Source organism: Drosophila sechellia, chromosome 2R, assembly GCF_004382195.2.
Source record: "Drosophila sechellia strain sech25 chromosome 2R, ASM438219v1, whole genome shotgun sequence".
In the NCBI taxonomy this organism is placed as follows: domain Eukaryota; kingdom Metazoa; phylum Arthropoda; class Insecta; order Diptera; family Drosophilidae; genus Drosophila; species Drosophila sechellia.
The window spans coordinates 11,922,458-11,937,867 of record NC_045950.1 but is presented as its reverse complement, the minus strand read 5'-3'; the positions used below and the strand labels follow the sequence as shown (position 1 = coordinate 11,937,867).

The window sequence follows — 15,410 nt, the reverse complement described above, 5'->3', positions numbered from 1 at the left end:
AAGCCGGGTGCCCTCGAAACGCGTAAGGTACTTGTTAAATGGCCTCTCTTATCAGGCGGTTAGTTCCTCAATCGATTTCGATGTCGCGCCGTGGAAATTCACGGAAGAACAGCCTTGTTGGCCCGCGTTTCCATCAGCAGCACTCACCGCATAATTGAATAATCTGAATCTGCCGAGCGAAGAGCGCGAAACAATAAAAATATCAGATACGCTGCCCGTCCGCCGCCAGTTACAGAACAAATTCGCTCCGAACACAACGTGGGCGTATCTCGCAGGTGCCAAAAACGAGGTAGAACGACGAAAGCCACCTACATAGAGATCGGTCTATATCCACATATGTACATATATCCGTCGGGTAGTTTGCTTAAGTTTCGATGAAACAATTTGTGACACGGAATAAGCTTTTATAAAAAACTAATGCTTATCGCATTCTTGGATAACACTTTCCAAAATAAAATACGGCATGTGTACAAAGTGTTGAAATGGCAAATTTTTGGCTGTGCTGACATAATTGCCTACATTAGACTACATTTATTTATGGTGAAGTGATAAAGGATTACATTGAATTAAGGCTGGTTAAGCCTTAAAAACTACTGTTTGCAAACAAAATAAAAAAGCACGATATTCAAAACCACTTGATACTTAAATCAAAACTAATTAAATGGATATATCACATATGCATTTTGAAACGAAGGATATTGCCGTGACACTTTGCGCTTGAAATTCAGTTGAGCATCTCCTACACATCTCATGCAAAAAAGCAAAATCGAGAACAAGTAGCTGCTGCAGCACGAGAGTCTAGCTAGCATCTTGAGATCTGCCAATTCGCCAATTAGCCGGGCCAAAACGGGGCGGATGGGTGGGCGGGCGTGGCCCAACAGCTGATGGCGCCGAGCACGAGCCACAACGAAATGCAGCAAAAGTTTTCTCGAGCGGAAAAAAAAGCTGCATGCAGTGCAGTTTTCGCAGAGCAACAGCAACTGGCGAACCAAACGGACGAGACTCGCTACCAGTTCTCAGGTCATCAGTTCCAGGCCCGGAATCGAATTCGGATTCGGAATCGGATCAGATAGCATCCAGAGCACTAGGTGAGCTCAATAACCGATTTGCCTTGGCCGAGTGCGGATGCGGGTAGCGGCGAAACGACGGCGAGTGTCGCGGAAAAGTGACTCAAACTCTGATGTAATCATTTTCACATGCCATTACGGCCGCCGCTAAAATCGTTCCGTTCGCATTGCCATTGGAATACTCATTCTAATTCTCGCTGGTCGGAAATCGGGTGACTTCGGCTTTTCTGTGTTTCGCATTCAGTCTGTTGCTGAGGCGCAAAGGTAAACATGGTCACGATTCTACTCGAATCGGGTTGGATTGGGATTGGCTCGAATCGAAACGAATCGGTTTGGAGTCACTCAAATAGTGCGTCCAGCACGCAGCTGTGCGGACTACGTTTTGTTTTGTGTCCAGTATTCCGGATCCCAAGTTTCGTATCTGCATCTTTATCTGGCCGCCGCAGTATTGATTTAACACACATTCGGATTCCTATAGAACGATAGTTGGCCAAAAGCTTTACGCAAAAGCTTGCATCAGCTGTAAAAAAGCGCGCCAGAGAGCCATTGGATATACAAACGAGACAGCAAATGAGAGAGAGCGCAAAATAATTCGGAACTTAATTTGCTGTTTAATGCCAGATTTTATGGTGTTTGTGATATCATCAAATTCCTAAAGACCAAAGAGAGATATTGGTAAAACAAGTTTTAAGTTGAAGATTCGCAACTATTTGTGTCACGACAATATCACAAGTGGAAACAGTGAATAGTGCTTATTTTATAGTGCTCTCAAATATGGAATCCTTCCTACAGAGCTAATTATTCAATTCCTTAGCATTCCGTCAAAGTTATTTTCATACAAGTGGTTTTATTTTAGAAAAAATGTATGTTTAATAATAGTAATTGTGCAATATTTAGGGCCATTGTTTAAAAACAATATTTTAAAACAATTTTAATATAAGAATACTGAAAATCTTGATATAAATATAAAATTCAAAAGGACAATAATTAGTATCTCGAATGAAAATGTTCCACCCTTTTGTAAACTAACGAATTGGTATCTCACCAAGTCAGTAATTGAATCTGTGCCATCATCCGTGTTCGTTTTTATTGCATACTTATGAGCTGGGGCGCACTAAAAATAAGTTAAATTGATTGCGATTGCTTTGTACCTTTGCAGCACAATATAATACTCGATCGTTTCAATATAGTTTCGTGAGAGATCACCGAGATGACCTCGCGAATGTTCAAGTTCGGCGTAACAGCCGCCAGCGCCTGTGTGGGTTCGGTTCTGGCCTCGTACACCCTTGACCGCTGGAACACCCCCCATGTGGTACGTAGTCCTTGAATGTCCTCTAAATGCACGTAAATCACTCTATTTCAATCCCGTATCCCTCGACCAGGTCAACAATGCCACCGTGCCACCGAAAAGGAAGCGCACGCTTCCCCCGCGAGCGGATCAGATCAAATCCTTGATGAGCGGCGAAGAGTTCGACGTGCTGATCATCGGCGGAGGAGCCACGGGAGCCGGATGTGCTCTCGACTCGGTCACAAGGGGTAAGTGGAAGAGGATTCTTTCCACCTGGAACTGCCTTTTAACAAACGCTTTGTCCTTTCTTTCCATTAAAGGTCTTAAGACCGCCCTGGTGGAGCTGGATGACTTTGCCAGCGGAACCTCTTCGCGCTCCACGAAGCTAATCCATGGCGGTGTGCGATACCTGCAGAAGGCCATTTTGGGCGTAAGTTATCAAACTCTAGACCTTCGGCTAGAACATCTCCCATTGTAGAGTGCTAACTATCGACTGCCATCTTAGCTTGATCTAGAGCAGTACCGCATGGTGAAGGAGGCGCTGGCTGAGCGCGCCACCATGCTCGAATCGGCGCCCCACTTGACCCACCCTCTGCCCATCATGCTGCCAGTTTACACGTAAATTGAAACATTACCTCTGTTCCATATCTGTGATTTTGCTAACCACATAATCCTGCATCTTTAGATGGTGGCAGGTTCCCTACTACTGGGTGGGCATTAAGGCCTACGATCTGGTGGCCGGCGATCGCAATGTGAAGAGCTCGTACTACCTCTCCAAGAAGGATGCCCTCGAACTGTTTCCCATGCTCAAGAAGGACAAGTTGTGCGGCGCCATCGTCTACTATGATGGCCAGCAGGATGATGCCAGGATGTGTCTGGCGGTGGCGCTGACTGCCGCTCGTCACGGTGCCACTGTGTGCAATCACGTGGAGGTGAAGGAGCTGCTGAAGAAGGACGACGGCACTGGCAAGCAGGTACTGTGCGGCGCCAAGGTCAAGGACCATATTTCCGGCAAGGAGTTCACCGTGAAGGCCAAGTGCATTGTTAATGCCGCCGGTCCCTTCACGGACTCCATCCGCAAGATGGACAATCCCACGGTGAAGAGCATCTGCTGCCCCAGTTCCGGAGTTCATATCGTACTGCCTGGCTACTATAGCCCCGATCAGATGGGTCTGCTGGATCCCTCCACCTCCGACGGCCGCGTCATCTTCTTCCTGCCCTGGCAGAGGCAGACGATTGCCGGCACCACCGACCTGCCCTGCGAAATCACCCACAACCCAACGCCCACCGAGGACGAGATCCAGTTCATCCTCAGCGAGATCAAGAACTATCTGAATGCGGACGTGGAGGTGCGCCGTGGCGATGTGCTCTCCGCCTGGAGCGGCATCCGCCCACTGGTCTCCGATCCCAACAAGGACGACACCCAGTCCCTGGCCCGCAACCACATTGTCCACATCAGCCCCTCCAATCTCATCACCATCGCTGGCGGCAAGTGGACCACCTACAGGGCCATGGCCGAGCACACCATCGACGCGGCAATCAAGGGTGAGTCCTCTAGATCACTTGAATTGACTAATTTTATGATGGCTGGATAAAGATGTCTGTTGATTTCTTTATAATCGGTTGCAAACATATCATGCCCTAACTTTGCAATTATGTTATCCACGTATGTTTAAATTGCAGCCTGCAACTTAAAGCCAGAGCGCGCCGAGGCAGTCACCTCCTATCTGAAGATCGAAGGCGGCCAGGGCTGGACCCCGACCATGTACATCCGTCTGGTGCAGGACTTCGGACTGGAGTGCGAGGTGGCCCAGCATCTGGCCAAGTCATACGGTGACCGCGCCTTCGCCGTGTCCAAAATGGCTTCGCTGACCGGCAAGCGTTGGCCCATCATTGGCAACCGCATCCACCCCGAGTTCCCATACATCGATGCCGAGATCCGGTACGGAGTGCGAGAGTACGCCTGTACCGCCGTCGATATGATTGCCCGTCGCCTGCGACTGGCCTTCCTCAATGTGCAGGCGGCCCAGGAGGCGCTGCCAGTGATCGTTGACATCATGGGCGAGGAGCTGGGCTGGTCCAAGGACGAGAAGGAGCGCCAGATCAAGCACGCCACCGAGTTCCTGGCCAACGAGATGGGACACACAGTGAACCGCACCTCCAAGGAGCGCATACCCATCAAGCTGTCCAAGGAGGAGATCCAGACGTACATCAAGCGCTTCCAGCTGATCGACAAGGACAAGAAGGGCTACGTTTCCATAAACGATATCCGTCGCGCTCTCAAGAGCTTCGGCGATGGCGACGTCTCCGGCGAGCAGCTGCACGAAATCCTGCGCGAGATCGATACCAACATGAACGGCCAAGTGGAACTGGACGAATACCTTCAGGTGAGCTAGGGAGAGAATATCTCACAGATTGGGAAACTTGGGAAGCATTCCCAGGACCAAAACATCTATTTAATGGCACAAAGTACATTTTTGGGTTTACCAAATTGGCAAAAAAGTTACACGTACACAATTTAAATTCATTTAAAATTCCAGATGATGTCGGCCATCAAAACGGGCGACGTGGCCTACTCCCGATTTGCGCGCATGGCGGAGCTGGAGGAGCAGAAGCACGAGGCGGCCAATCTGAAGCAGAAGATCAGCGTGGACCGATCCGGAGGCGGCCTGTAAAAGCACCAGCGACTTAACAACGACGACCACATCACCCGGCCATCGGAGGCAAGGACTAGACTTAAGATCGAACGTTTAAGATCAAACTTATTTTCATTTTGCTGTTAATAAAACTCTTTCAACTCACAGATGACCGCCAACACTTCCCCCTAAATGAGGGCGTAAGAGCCTGGGTCGGCCTTCGTCTTGGGCTCCGTACCATTCGCATCTGGATTGAAGTTATTTAGATCGGTACGCTTCTGTTTTGGTTAGGTCAAGCTTCTCCTGCTCAGTGGGATTTGGATTTGCTTGGTTACAAACAGCTGGCTTCTTTTCATAGGCAGCCTCCAAAGGCTTCTCTTGTTCATTAGGTTTTGTATTTGCTTTAGGTTGAGGATCGGAGCATGCGGCCACTTCGTTTATTGATCTTTAATAACAATTGTTACAATTTGAAATTATTTGTGGCGTTCATACTGAAGGAGCAGTGCACATTGTTTTCGGTGCAGTCATTCACATTTCCATCGTCTTTGCGGAAGGTGTACTCGCACTTCCTGAAGTGGTTGAACAAATCCGTTCGCTGGGAGTCGGTTAACTCGGCAAACATGTCTAGTTTGGGGTCCCAGAAAAAGGGCAGCTTGCCCTTCCTCGGCGTCAAAGCCAGGGAGTCCGCCAACTTGCCCAACATCTGTAATGATAGAACGTCAGCAGTGGACATCACACAATCATCAGTGTACGAAATTGTATTTATTATTCACCTCAATAAATATATCTTTTGGTGAATTACTCCAGTAAGTGGCATCCTGTTGGACAACCTGCCACAGGAATAACGTCTTGATGTGGTAGCTCTTCAGGTTGGCCTTATTTTTTACATTTCGGTTTTGCTTAAGCAGGCGGATGGCGGGCTTGAGGAACTGCTTCCCGAGGAGCAGACTGCGCTCTGCCTCATAAAAGGAGGCCCTGAAGGATGCGTTATCAGTTTTGGCTGGCTTCATGGGCTTCGGTATGGCATCCCAGTAGAGCGTGTCACCAAAATGTCTCCTTTGCTCCGGAGCCAAGACCACTTGTGCTGCTGAAAGCCTGATGGCCGGAACAAAGTCCACGGAGTACTCGCAAGGCCCCTTCACAAAGATCGTGTGAGCGGGGCCGCACTTTTTGTATTCAAGGCGCGAGATCCTGTCTGCCACCTCGATCTGATTGCCCATTTTGTTGAGCGTCTGGGTCATTATGCTCTGTAGTAAGCTGTTCAGCTTGTCCTCCAGCAGCTGCTTTTTCTTGTTCACGATTTTCTGAAGAAGATCAAACACTGGCTTGTTGTGCTCCTGACTCCCGATAATCTCCATCACCTTGGTCATGTCCAGAATGACATTGCCTATCCAAAATGGCATTGTTCCACTAAACGAGTAAAATTGTATCTCAGTATTCATCTCACCTTTCTTACTCGCATCGGCCTTGACAATGATTTTGTCATTTTCGGGAAACTCCAGATGGATCAACAAGTCGAACTCATCGGGCATTGATACCTTGAGCTTATCGCCATATCCACCTAAACAGTGTGTAGTCTTTCTTGCAATTAATGATTCTATCAACCAGCAAAGGTATACGTGAACTTTATTTACTGAAGGATTTCGAATACAGTTTGTATTCTAGGAAACTAGCGACGTAAGTCTGAAAAACCTAATACTCAAAACATTTGAGTATCTTGAGTATCATTGTATTGTATTTGTTTGTTTGTAATAGGAAGCTGAGAGTCTCGTTCATCTACGATGTAAGTACGAGAAATATGAATACACAGATCAAGGGAAATCGAAATATGAAGAAAGTGTAATACTACTATGGTCTGTGCTGACGTAAATGAATAATATTAATTGAATAGCACTTTCCGGTTGCAGTTTCTATACGCTGCTTCTTATCGCAGCTAATCAGTGACATCAGACACACATTACACATTACGCTTCCGAAATGTAGGTTTTTATTGCCGGTATTGACTTTGCTATGACTGACACTTTCGTTTTTTCACACATTACACGTGACAATGGAAATCGGAGGGCCAATAGGCGGGCATCACATACCGCAAAGTGTGCTTCCCTTTAGCAAGGTGCCTAGAACTCCTGATTCCTTCCACTTCGAGTACACCCTATCCCTCAAAGCGTTGTAGTGGACGGTGTACGGCTCGCGATGCTTATCAATTTTAACATATTGGGCATTGGCCTGATTAACCATATTTTCCAAATTCCTCGCCATAACTGAAAAGCTTCCGTCGTCGAACGCGGACGAATGATATCTGATCGAAAACATAGACGCCGCTCAATTCCAATGCCCACAAATCTACCAAAACTGTCACGTCTCCACTTCTGCACAATATTTTTTTGATATTTACTAGTATACTCACTAGTATACTCTCCACTTCTGCACAATATTTTTTTGATATTTACTAGTACTAGTCACTAGATTCGTTAAAAAGTATGTAACAGGCATAAGGAAGCGTCCACTAGGAAGACAGGATCGCAATATATATATGGATCAATCATATATTTATTAGTCTTGTAAATTTCTCTAATAACAATGAAAGAAAGCAATGGGAAAAGAATGAATAAAACGCTTTGTTTAAAATGCAATTTCAAGAATATTTTATTGATCGGTATTTTTAATTTATGTGGTATTCATATTGATTTTCCATTAGCGCTTCACATTTGCAGAATTGAGAGAACAATCATAATTCATTGATCCATAAATTGAATGTTGTTATTACACTTGGTTTGACATTGGTTTTGCTAGCTTGCTTTATGTATTCACGTATAAATACTAGGGAATTGCAAAAATATTTTACAATAACAATCAAAAGTTTGATCGATAGTTGGTACGTTAGATAATCGATAGTTAAATAGATTAACAAAGGCTTAGGCCAATAAAGCAAGGAATCTGTCGTAATCTTAGTTCTCAACTAATGTGTGCGGGAGGCATTTTGGAGGGTTTACGAAGAACAACCCATGGATTTGAAACCACTTGCAGCTAACGGGTTTGAAAGCGGATTCCGGATGGAGGAGGAAGATGAAGTGGTACTCTGTCCTGATCTGGCCTGCTATCGGAGGTTGACTTCCCTTTGCTTTCAGATGCATCTGAATCAAAGGCGGCTGCGGGTTACCATTGTTTGCGTTTATGCTCAGTTGTGATTTTGTTCAGTTAAATATAAATACTTATGTAAAAAAGAGTAAAAAGACGCTCAGTTTTCACGCTGGCGCCAAAACTTAATGATTAGCTTATAGCTATATATATATCTGCCCGTTAAATATCTATGTATTTTGCGCAAGATGCCCAATATTGTTAATATGCCATGTTATCGGGTGGTAGTAGAAAATTGGAAGAGAAAAAGAGTGGCGCATATGCTTAGTTGCACGATAAGTATGCTCTATCTATGTGTCTAATTATAATTGATTTTTACACACATAATGCAATCGCTTGCTTGGTGTTCCTTTTAGCGATAAACAATTGTCGATGGACGAAAGATTGCCATCGATAAATACAACTCATAAATATAAGTATCTATCTAATCGCCGATACTTTAAGAACATTGAGAAACGTTTCGAGTTTTTGGTTGTTTGCTATAGTTGTATAATTAAGAGTTTAGGTTTAACTTTGAGACTTTTGCACAGCATTTATTTTTATACATTCTCGTTTATGATCTAGATATTTAAATGTCTTTATGGTATACCACATACAAGTACAAATCGAGTAAAAACCTCTCTATACGAATCAAAAATCAATGTGTAAGCCAGAGAATCATAAATAAATGCGAGTTTCGTTAACTAATCCGAGTCTAAAGGTTGGAAGCCGAACAATAAACAATCGAAAAAAGTCTACAGGGACACTCGAGGGACTGGGAATTTATAAAACAGGAGGAGGCTTTTGAAGAGGAGCTGCAGCTACCGTAGGGCGTATAATGAATCAGTCTTTGCGCGTCACAAGTCATTAATCGAAGGGGAAACGATACGATAAGTATATCGAAATCAACGCTAAGCGGGGCTCGTATTTCCGGATCGGGTGTGGGTACTCTAATGTGGATTCGGCTGGGGATCCTCGGGCATACAAACCGTACAAAAACTAGCTAGATACAAACATACAATACAATACAATACATTATTAGTATTATCATCGATTCGATTCGATTAGCATCGATTTGCTTTCCGTTGTATACAAAGTAGATAATATTCGAATTACAATTATAATTGCGGTACGAGTACGTAATTAGTGTAAGTACGATAAAACAAGTTAACAAGCTTTAATGCAATTATCCGCCTCGAATTCGAATTCGATTTCAATTTCGCTTGGAGACGAGGCTAACGTGAGTTTTGAGTAGAGTGTAAGTTACAGTTAGGCGTGGGTTAGCTTTGAGCCTAGCCAAAAATGGAGTTACATAAACGAGAGCGTAGCGTAGTATGCAAAGTGGTAGTAGATCCACATCCATATATATGGTGGAACGGCGCATATGCGATCAGATTTCCGCCGGGCGCCTTGGTGCTTTTCCATTTCGCTTACGCTTAGAGTTACAAAAAGTACACGGAGGATATAACGAATAAAAATGTCGTCTCTGCCCTAGGCTATCATATATGTATGTGTGGTGGTTGCTTTATAAAATACAATACAATACGTACAATAAAAAATGTATAATTAGATTTATAATTTCTTTAGACTTGAAGTTTAATGCATATGAACGCCAAGAGCTGCGTGGCGCCAGCGTTTTAACCCTCTCCTGCACTTGATCTCTGTTAACCTGAATACAAAAATACATTATCATAAATATATTTATATGTTCGCGTGTATATGTATGTATGTATATGTATGCAATTGGTAATTAACTGTCTGGTAACGACAACGACAAAACGATTTCGATACGGATTTGTATTTGCATTTGGATGTGGTTGAGTTGTTGGATGCGTACTGCATCTGTGGGCTGTTGGATGCATCGAATGCACGATCCGGCACTCTAGATCCCCTATCCAGGATCCTCTGGCCCTCCATCTACTTGTTGTTCTGCGCCATCACATGTGGCGACTTGTAGAAGTTTTGCACGAACTCCGACAGGCTGTAGACTGCTCCTGGACCTTTTCCTGCACTCATGCAGATAAAGTCTCCTAGACAGTGCATGTTCGCTATTGGGAGAAACGCATATTAGTCGCACAACCATAAATGTTTAACCTAAATACGTACAATTGGAGAGTATAGGTGGATAGGAGGGCGGTGGCTTGATCCAACTGCCATCCGGTCGACGCATGTGACGCCGATCCGACGAGAACTCAATGAGATATGTGTCTGCGGGTATGACTCTAAAGAATCTGCTTAACAAATACACAAAACTGATGATCACGCTCTCTTCGGCATCCTTAAAGTGGCTCACCTGTGGTGCTCCGGACGCAGGGCCAGATCGGAGCGAAACGTCTCCGTCACGTACTTGTGAAAATATGTGGGAAAGGGCAGTGTGGTGTCCAGATCGAACACCAAACAGCGATTCAGCAAGGGATTGTGTATGAAGAAGACGTGGTAGTCCTAAAAGACAACGAGATTCCATAATTTGTAGATGAAATACAGAATAAATAATGCATCAGATACTACTTATAACTTTCTTACTTAATATTGTGGCAGCATTCAGATTGCTACGTTATGGTTCATCCACTTACCCATATCACAACTTGATCGTCGCCGCGTCCTGCTTTCTGGCGCCACAGGGGCACGGTGCGACCCTCGTTGGAGACGAAGACGGCGTAGCACTTGGACAGCTCCTCCGGCCGCGTCCGCTTAACCTGCTCGCAGAGCTTCCACACGTTCTCCTCGCTGCAGGGGAAAATCAAGGGGCTTACTAATCGATAGATGCAAGATGACTAAGAGCGAGATTAAGTCCTAGTCACAGTCCGAGTTCCAGTTCGGGGCTAATCCCTGCACGAAATGTCAAGTGGCTTAACTGATGCTAATCTTTATCAGCAACAGGCCGCCCCGTTGGCATTATAATAATCGATTTTGCTTGGCACGCGTCTGACTCTTGGCCCGTGATTCTTGCCAGTTTAATGTTTATGGCTCTTTCGAATAAATTCCAATCAATTGCTGCCACACAATGTTGCTCGCATGTTGGCGGCCTCAGGTGCATGTGAGTGGGGCATTAAACTAGGTGGCACAACAAAGGCAGCCATATCAACAGTAACAGGTATAACAAGGACTCGAGGGGGTGGTGGATTGGGTGCTCTGAATTGTTCGCGTGGAAGGAGGCAAGAGGCAAGAGGCAGGTGGCACAGCCCACTCAAGTGGCGCGGTCAAAAGTCGAGACTGAAAGTGGCTCCCGGCAATATCGTGAGCTGGCGTTATTAATGCCGCCAGGCTGAGATTGCTTCAAAGTGCCGGAAAGGCAGGGGTTCTGTTGGTGGTGGGCGCTGGTTTAAGCCAAGGCCCAATTTGAGTGACTTGCTCAAACCCACACAGAAAGAAATCGCGCCATTGCCATTTTACCTGTGAATACTTTAGATAAGAAGGCAAGAAAAGGATATTTCGGCTGGAATTTTAAAGACCTCAGAACCCAACAAATTCCTAATAATATGTACAATCAAATTTCTTTAAATAATGTTTTCAAACTATCTATTCATGAGTGCGCAGTGGCGGAAATGCCAAAGGACAGTGTCTGAAACTTGCGAGCCGCTGCAACACGCGACCCACAGATGGCGCTGCTGTGGTTTATATGCCGAGGAAAGCGAGGCAAACGAGAGCGGTGGGTTTTCCAGAGTTTCCCTGGAAGGAGAGATGAATCTGAGTGCAAATGTGAGTGCGCGAGCAGTTACGAGTTAATCAATGAACATGTCCTGCGGGAGAAGGGGCAGGGTGCTGGCCGGATGGGCGGTTAGAAGGCTGAAAGTTGGGTGGTATGAGGTCAGAGAACGCAACGACATTTTATCTGGCCATGTAAATGGGTATGCGTGTGTAAAAACTTTTTTATGTTCTGCGCCTTTTACTTGTTATTTTTTGCCGCTTTTTTTTTACATTCGTGTGTGTGCGGGTGTGTGGGTGGCAGAACATAAAACTCATATCACGCGCCAGGATAAACAAGTCCCCGCCGCCAATTCATCGGGGGACCGCCTGCCAAGTTGCCATTACTTAGTTCTCGTCGCCGCCATTGCCGCCATTTTTGCAATTAGCATTTTAAATATTGCATCAACACAGGGAAATGCCACATAGCACATAAGTACATATACATATGTATGTCTGTATGTATAGTATGAAGTATTATAGTATGTACATACATATGTATATTGTTTAATTTTTGCTTTGGTTTTTCGAATGTTTTTGTTGTTGGTCGGTCGTTTGTTTTATAGTCGAAACGCGCCTCTCGCATGTGGCCATAAAAACGAACCCCCATCCTGCGCCCGTCCTACCGCACACTCACACAGATACAGCGACCACCAACACAGTGGCACGCTTTTCTTGTTGGCAGACATGACCGTTTGACCTAATTTCTAGAGCTGCGCATCGCCAAACGGCGCCGCATCAGGATTCTCAGAAGCAGGATTCGAATTCGGGAAGCCAGAGGTGGAAGGGAGGCGGCGCACGGATGCGGAGTCGCAGGACTCACAGGAGTGAGTGGGTAATGAGCGAATTTGAATGCAAAGCGGAGCACGCCGACGACCGAGGAGGAGGTGGAGCCACCAAATAAGCGATGGAATAATGAAAACCATCCGAAAAGGAGGCGGCACAGGACGAAGGACATAGCAGCGCCGAGCGGCGAATGTTGTTGCCAAAAGAGATAACGCACAAAAATAAAATATACATAATTAAAAGTAGAAACGCTCGTCCGCCGGGACTGGCCAGGCAGGCATGAGATAATCATTCACACAAGTGGGCAAGGCAGCTGGTATCATTTGCATCGGGCACTAAGTTCGCTTAATGCTACAAACAGTGGTCTCTCGCTAAGGTAACCGAGTTTAACTTTACGTACTAACAATTTTGCAAGGCTAATTTAACAAGATACTAGATACTAGATACTATTCACAGGCTGTGTTCAAATATTAAAGAAATTAGACATCATTGCTTATTTTATCTTTTATATTAATATATTAATATAGATTAATATAAACAAGTTTGGAAAGAGCTAATTCATTTTTTGATTATGCATTGCAAATATAATTTATTAGTGTATTTTATTTAATATTAGCGTACTTTTTTAGCATATTTGTTTTGAGTTTTTTTTTTTTTTCTTACGATTTTGAGATATTTGACTATAGTAATAAGACTCCACATGTAATTTTTTCTAGATCGAATGGAAGAACCTGATTAAACGTCCCACCTAGCGAGCGACCACTGTGCTCAGTTTATTAGGCTCAGGCGTATTCTCCGCAGCTTTGGAGTTCCCCTGGGAGGTAGCCTACATATCATGGCCATGAGCTGCGCTACCAGCGTGTTAATATTCAGGTGCTGAAGGCTGGGTGAATGATTTCGGCTGCCTAATGAAAAAGTTTTCCATCTCCGTGCGGTGCTCTTGTTCTTGTTCTTGTTTTCGTTTGTCGTTGGCTGTTGCTTTTGTTCCTGCCCATGGGCATGGGCATGGGTATGGGTATATACATTGGCATGAATGGCCATATACTCACCAGTAACAGGACACGTAGGAGCAGTCCGCTATTTTGGGGAAGAGGAAGTCCGTGGTCATCTTGATGCGCTTCGGGATCTGCGATGCTGGTCGCTTCTATTGGTATTGCGACTGTTGTTGTGGGTGCGGGTATCCTTGGGATATGGATATGGAGACGGAGATGGAGCTAATTGTCACTGGGGACTGGGAGAATGCACGAGACCTGAGCGGAGCAGTCACTAATCACTGCATTATGCGCCGCTGCCTGGACAAAAGCAGGGTGTGTGTATCCGTATCTGTAATCTGTATCTATGTCTATGCGGTGGCATCGGTGAATGGTGGACGCTGGCTAATCCTTATCCCGATCCTGCTCGTGGCACTGGCACCTGCTCAGCGACATTCCTCCATTCCCAGGGAGGCTGCGATGCGATGATGGCCCCTCTGCTATGTTTTTATATTTTTGTTATTTATCCTGTCTTTTTCTGGCTTCCAGGATGCTGCTCACCCACACACCGTCACATACACATACACATACACTGGGGCTCTCTCGCAAAGGAGCCGATTTCTCGCTTTCGTTTCGTTTCGTTTGGTTTCGTTTCGATTTTTGTGAATTAAATTATGCTAAGGAGCCAAGGAGCTAAGGATGCTGGAGCTTTTATCCCAGCCTGCTGCCTTGCAGCTCCTTTTCACTCGTTTCGGGATCGCACACCTGACCAAAAACAAACGCGCTCATCCCCCGCAGATTTTTCTGTTGCACTGCAGCGGGCGAGCGGGCGAGGATGTGGCGGCCTGACCAGGTTACTGAGCCTGGGGCAACACGCACTCAGCGACTCGTGGAGCTTGTATCTCGGCGGAACACTATGCTTGTAGTTCGATCTTAGCCAGACGTTGGTCTGGGCACAGGAATCCTTGGAGGCTGCAACCTGCGTGCGTTTTTCGTGGGCGCCTCTATCAGTTTTTCGTTTTCCCTTCCACGCTCTGGTGGTGGCTTTTCCGCTTTTTTTTTCTTTTCTTTTTTTTTTTGCTCGGCACACTCCGCTCCGTGTGTTGTGTACGCGTTCCCGAGTTCGCACAGTGTGACCCACGTTGGCGAGCGCCACAATTCCAGCACAAGTTCTGTGTTTGATGTGAAAAATGAACAAGTTCTGGTTTCCACTGAGCCGAAAGTAAAAGCGCGCGCGATTTGAAAAGCGTAAGAAACAGTTTGACGATTTAAAAAAGTAATGCTTAGCAGAAACAATACATGTACAAATATAAACTAAAGAGCGTCTTAAAATTACTAAATGAATTTTTAACTTGTACATAAATATAAAATAAATATTATTAAGGGCTGTTTTTTATTCCTGTTAAAAAGGGAAACGCATGATAATAATTTTAAATAAAAAAATATTTTCTTATCCAATAAGGAAATTCCAAGCTTTTATTTTCCAATAAGCATTTATTCTTACTAGAAATGAATCAATCAGAATCCGATTGAGCGAACAATGATGCCCATCGCATACGCACAAAAGCTTTTAGCTATGACGCACGCTGTGAGCTGCTCACTGCTGTGATGCTCCGAGCTAGCTGACAGCTGGTAATTGCTACAGCCAACGGTTTTTTGAAACACTTTAGATGCCACTAGCAAATATTTGTTGCTAACACCTCCGTTAATAATCGCTATCTAATCACACGTGATTGCTAATGCCCAATTGATGGCACACAATTTGGCAAAGCCAATTAGAATTGTCTCATTCTTACGGCACTTGACAAATATTGCGGCAGGCAAGACGAAAGACCTTTCGACCGATAAGATAAATCTGAAA

At 45.1% G+C, this 15,410-nt stretch overlaps 3 protein-coding genes across 5 annotated transcripts; 1 reads left to right on the top strand and 2 right to left on the bottom strand.

Moving 5' to 3' along the window:
* The first annotated feature begins 213 nt into the window (after positions 1–213).
* LOC6609336 (glycerol-3-phosphate dehydrogenase, mitochondrial) lies at positions 214–5,158 on the top strand. Of its 3 annotated transcripts, none has more exons than XM_032716208.1 (8): positions 214–289; positions 2,227–2,379; positions 2,450–2,603; positions 2,676–2,785; positions 2,861–2,973; positions 3,041–3,900; positions 4,039–4,742; positions 4,896–5,120. In XM_032716208.1, exons 2-8 carry the CDS (start codon positions 2,278–2,280, stop codon positions 5,028–5,030), a joined length of 2,178 nt encoding a protein of 725 aa, XP_032572099.1. In that variant the 5' UTR covers positions 214–289; positions 2,227–2,277; the 3' UTR covers positions 5,031–5,120. The 3 variants fall into 3 exon arrangements, with proteins under 3 accessions (XP_032572099.1, XP_032572098.1, XP_002034025.1); XM_032716207.1 differs by lacking the exon at positions 214–289 and adding an exon at positions 925–1,088 and having other exon boundaries at positions 4,896–5,158; XM_002033989.2 differs by lacking the exon at positions 214–289 and adding an exon at positions 1,123–1,331.
* A 235-nt stretch (positions 5,159–5,393) lies between these two features.
* LOC6609335 lies at positions 5,394–7,252 on the bottom strand. Its single transcript, XM_002033988.2, has 4 exons — positions 7,079–7,252; positions 6,439–6,552; positions 5,765–6,378; positions 5,394–5,694 (listed from the first exon to the last, which is right to left on the bottom strand). Exons 1-4 carry the CDS (start codon positions 7,248–7,250, stop codon positions 5,452–5,454), a joined length of 1,143 nt encoding a protein of 380 aa, XP_002034024.2. The 5' UTR covers positions 7,251–7,252; the 3' UTR covers positions 5,394–5,451.
* Positions 7,253–9,790: 2,538 nt separating this feature from the next.
* LOC6609334 (protein N-terminal glutamine amidohydrolase) lies at positions 9,791–13,710 on the bottom strand. The gene is made up of 5 exons (XM_002033987.2): positions 13,628–13,710; positions 10,682–10,835; positions 10,402–10,550; positions 10,215–10,339; positions 9,791–10,156 (listed from the first exon to the last, which is right to left on the bottom strand). Exons 1-5 carry the CDS (start codon positions 13,684–13,686, stop codon positions 10,026–10,028), a joined length of 618 nt encoding a protein of 205 aa, XP_002034023.1. The 5' UTR covers positions 13,687–13,710; the 3' UTR covers positions 9,791–10,025.
* Between the last annotated feature and the right edge of the window lie 1,700 nt (positions 13,711–15,410).

Coding starts and splice junctions, on each gene's coding strand:
- LOC6609336 (XM_032716207.1), top strand. CDS start 2,278: ATGACCTCGCGAATGTTCAAGTTCGGCGTAACAGCCGCCAGCGCCTGT. Junction 2,786..2,860: donor TGCAGAAGGCCATTTTGGGC/GTAAGTTATCAA, acceptor CTGCCATCTTAG/CTTGATCTAGAGCAGTACCG. Junction 4,743..4,895: donor AACTGGACGAATACCTTCAG/GTGAGCTAGGGA, acceptor TTAAAATTCCAG/ATGATGTCGGCCATCAAAAC.
- LOC6609334 (XM_002033987.2), bottom strand. CDS start 13,686: ATGACCACGGACTTCCTCTTCCCCAAAATAGCGGACTGCTCCTACGTG. Junction 10,836..13,627: donor TCCTACGTGTCCTGTTACTG/GTGAGTATATGG, acceptor TTTCCCCTGCAG/CGAGGAGAACGTGTGGAAGC. Junction 10,551..10,681: donor ACGATCAAGTTGTGATATGG/GTAAGTGGATGA, acceptor GTTGTCTTTTAG/GACTACCACGTCTTCTTCAT.
- LOC6609335 (XM_002033988.2), bottom strand. CDS start 7,250: ATGGCGAGGAATTTGGAAAATATGGTTAATCAGGCCAATGCCCAATAT. Junction 6,379..6,438: donor GGCCGATGCGAGTAAGAAAG/GTGAGATGAATA, acceptor CATTTTGGATAG/GCAATGTCATTCTGGACATG. Junction 5,695..5,764: donor CAAAAGATATATTTATTGAG/GTGAATAATAAA, acceptor CTATCATTACAG/ATGTTGGGCAAGTTGGCGGA.